Source organism: Hordeum vulgare, chromosome 5H, assembly GCF_904849725.1.
Source record: "Hordeum vulgare subsp. vulgare chromosome 5H, MorexV3_pseudomolecules_assembly, whole genome shotgun sequence".
Taxonomy (NCBI): domain Eukaryota; kingdom Viridiplantae; phylum Streptophyta; class Magnoliopsida; order Poales; family Poaceae; genus Hordeum; species Hordeum vulgare.
The window spans coordinates 522,295,754-522,297,260 of NC_058522.1; the positions used below are offsets into that span (position 1 = coordinate 522,295,754).

General features: G+C 47.5%; 1 protein-coding gene across 2 annotated transcripts in view; it reads right to left on the reverse strand.

The window, feature by feature from the left end:
• The window catches only part of LOC123452131 (protein Iojap-related, mitochondrial), a 6,582-nt gene extending 5,483 nt beyond the window's left edge, over positions 1 to 1,099 (reverse strand). For both annotated transcript variants that reach the window (XM_045128718.1, XM_045128717.1), the window contains exons 1-2: positions 742 to 1,099; positions 123 to 210 (exon numbers count right to left, since the gene is read on the reverse strand). In XM_045128718.1, the coding sequence (XP_044984653.1) occupies positions 123 to 210; positions 742 to 1,026 (373 nt within the window). In that variant the 5' untranslated portion in view covers positions 1,027 to 1,099. The remainder of the gene's footprint in view (positions 1 to 122; positions 211 to 741) is intronic.
• Between the last annotated feature and the right edge of the window lie 408 nt (positions 1,100 to 1,507).

Consider the following 1,507-nt stretch of genomic DNA (forward strand, 5'->3'; position numbering starts at 1 on the left):
GTTAGGGTTCCTTTTGAATTGTTAAATAAAATTTCATCGTGACAGTAATCTATGTCTATCCATTGCTAAAACAAATTTTACAAAATAAAAATTGCAGGGATACATACGAAGTTAGATGTTACCAGAATCAATGACAACCCACTTCCCAGCTTGCTGGCCTTCTACACTCGGCATCAATATTCGATTAGAACCCTTCTGTTTCTGCTTTATCTGATGAAAAAGGAAAATTTCAGTACCATATTAGTATAGCCTGTGTGCATTACACTGTGGCACAATGGTTCATGTCATTGCCTAAGGGGCTAGCTATGGAGAAGGTGTGTGCTCATTGTGTTTGTATCCTCTTGATGTTCCATTTTGAGCAAATAAAATCCACCCTTCAGTCCAATTGAAATCACCCATCATGAAACAAATCATTGGACCATCTTTGCAGCTCACCATATGTTGTTCCATCCACATTAGTCACATTTTCTCAAGAATCATTAGCATACGAGTCCACCGAAACACTCAAAGTAAAATTGATTAGTCAATGAAAACAATCATAGGACCCTTAGGGATTCCTACAGCTAAAATCCGTTTGTTAGCTGTATAATACTTCAAGATCATTCATGGATGCAAAACAATCCTATTGCGTCCTCGCAAGTTCCAGTCACAATATCACCAAATAACACCATAATTGATTCGCTTCCACAGGCAAAGATTGGGCAAAATCATACATTTAAAACAAGGGGAGGGGGGGCGTGCCTTGTAGAGTATGGCCTGTGCGATGTTGCGGACGTGCCAGTCGGAGCGGCCAGTGGCGACGACCATGTAGTCCGCACAGGCGCCGCCGTGGAGCCCGCCCTCACCGACGGGGAACACACGCACGTCCCCCGCCCGGACGTCGTGCAGCACCTTCTCCACCTCCGAGAGCTCGATAAGCTCGGCCGGCCGAGCCGACGAGGCGCTGGCGGAGGAGAGGAGGCGCGGAAGAAGGTGCGGCGGCGGGCGCCATTGGCCGAGGGCTCGGGATCGAACAGCGGAGAACATCGGTGCCGGAGGAAAGGGGCTTCTCTTCGGCCAGAGTTTTACGATTTCCACCCCCGAGAACGAGGAGCGATTGAAAAGAAGAGCTTTGCTAGACCTAGAGATCTTTTTATTTATTGGAAAATGCTATCTGGCGAACGTTCGGCAGGAACCAGATCCGGGAGAACGCCCCCAAATCAGTTAGATTTGCATCCGACTGTGGCATTTTTATGTAGACACCCCCCGCTCCGATTTAAAACTCGGTAGTTTTTTAAAATGCCAACCCGGCCTCACACCCTCTCCCCACACACAAAACTACGAGGTGGCCGTTCATAAATGACATGGCTTAAGCAAATGTTCGATGGGGATTAGCGTCCTTCCGGTATACAATGATGTGGCCCTATTTAATTGGACCTCATATGGTCCCAAAGGAGAGTTGGAGCATGTCCAAGCACACCAGAAACCTCGTAGGGATGTAAACGACGTAATAAACGACACCGCAAGG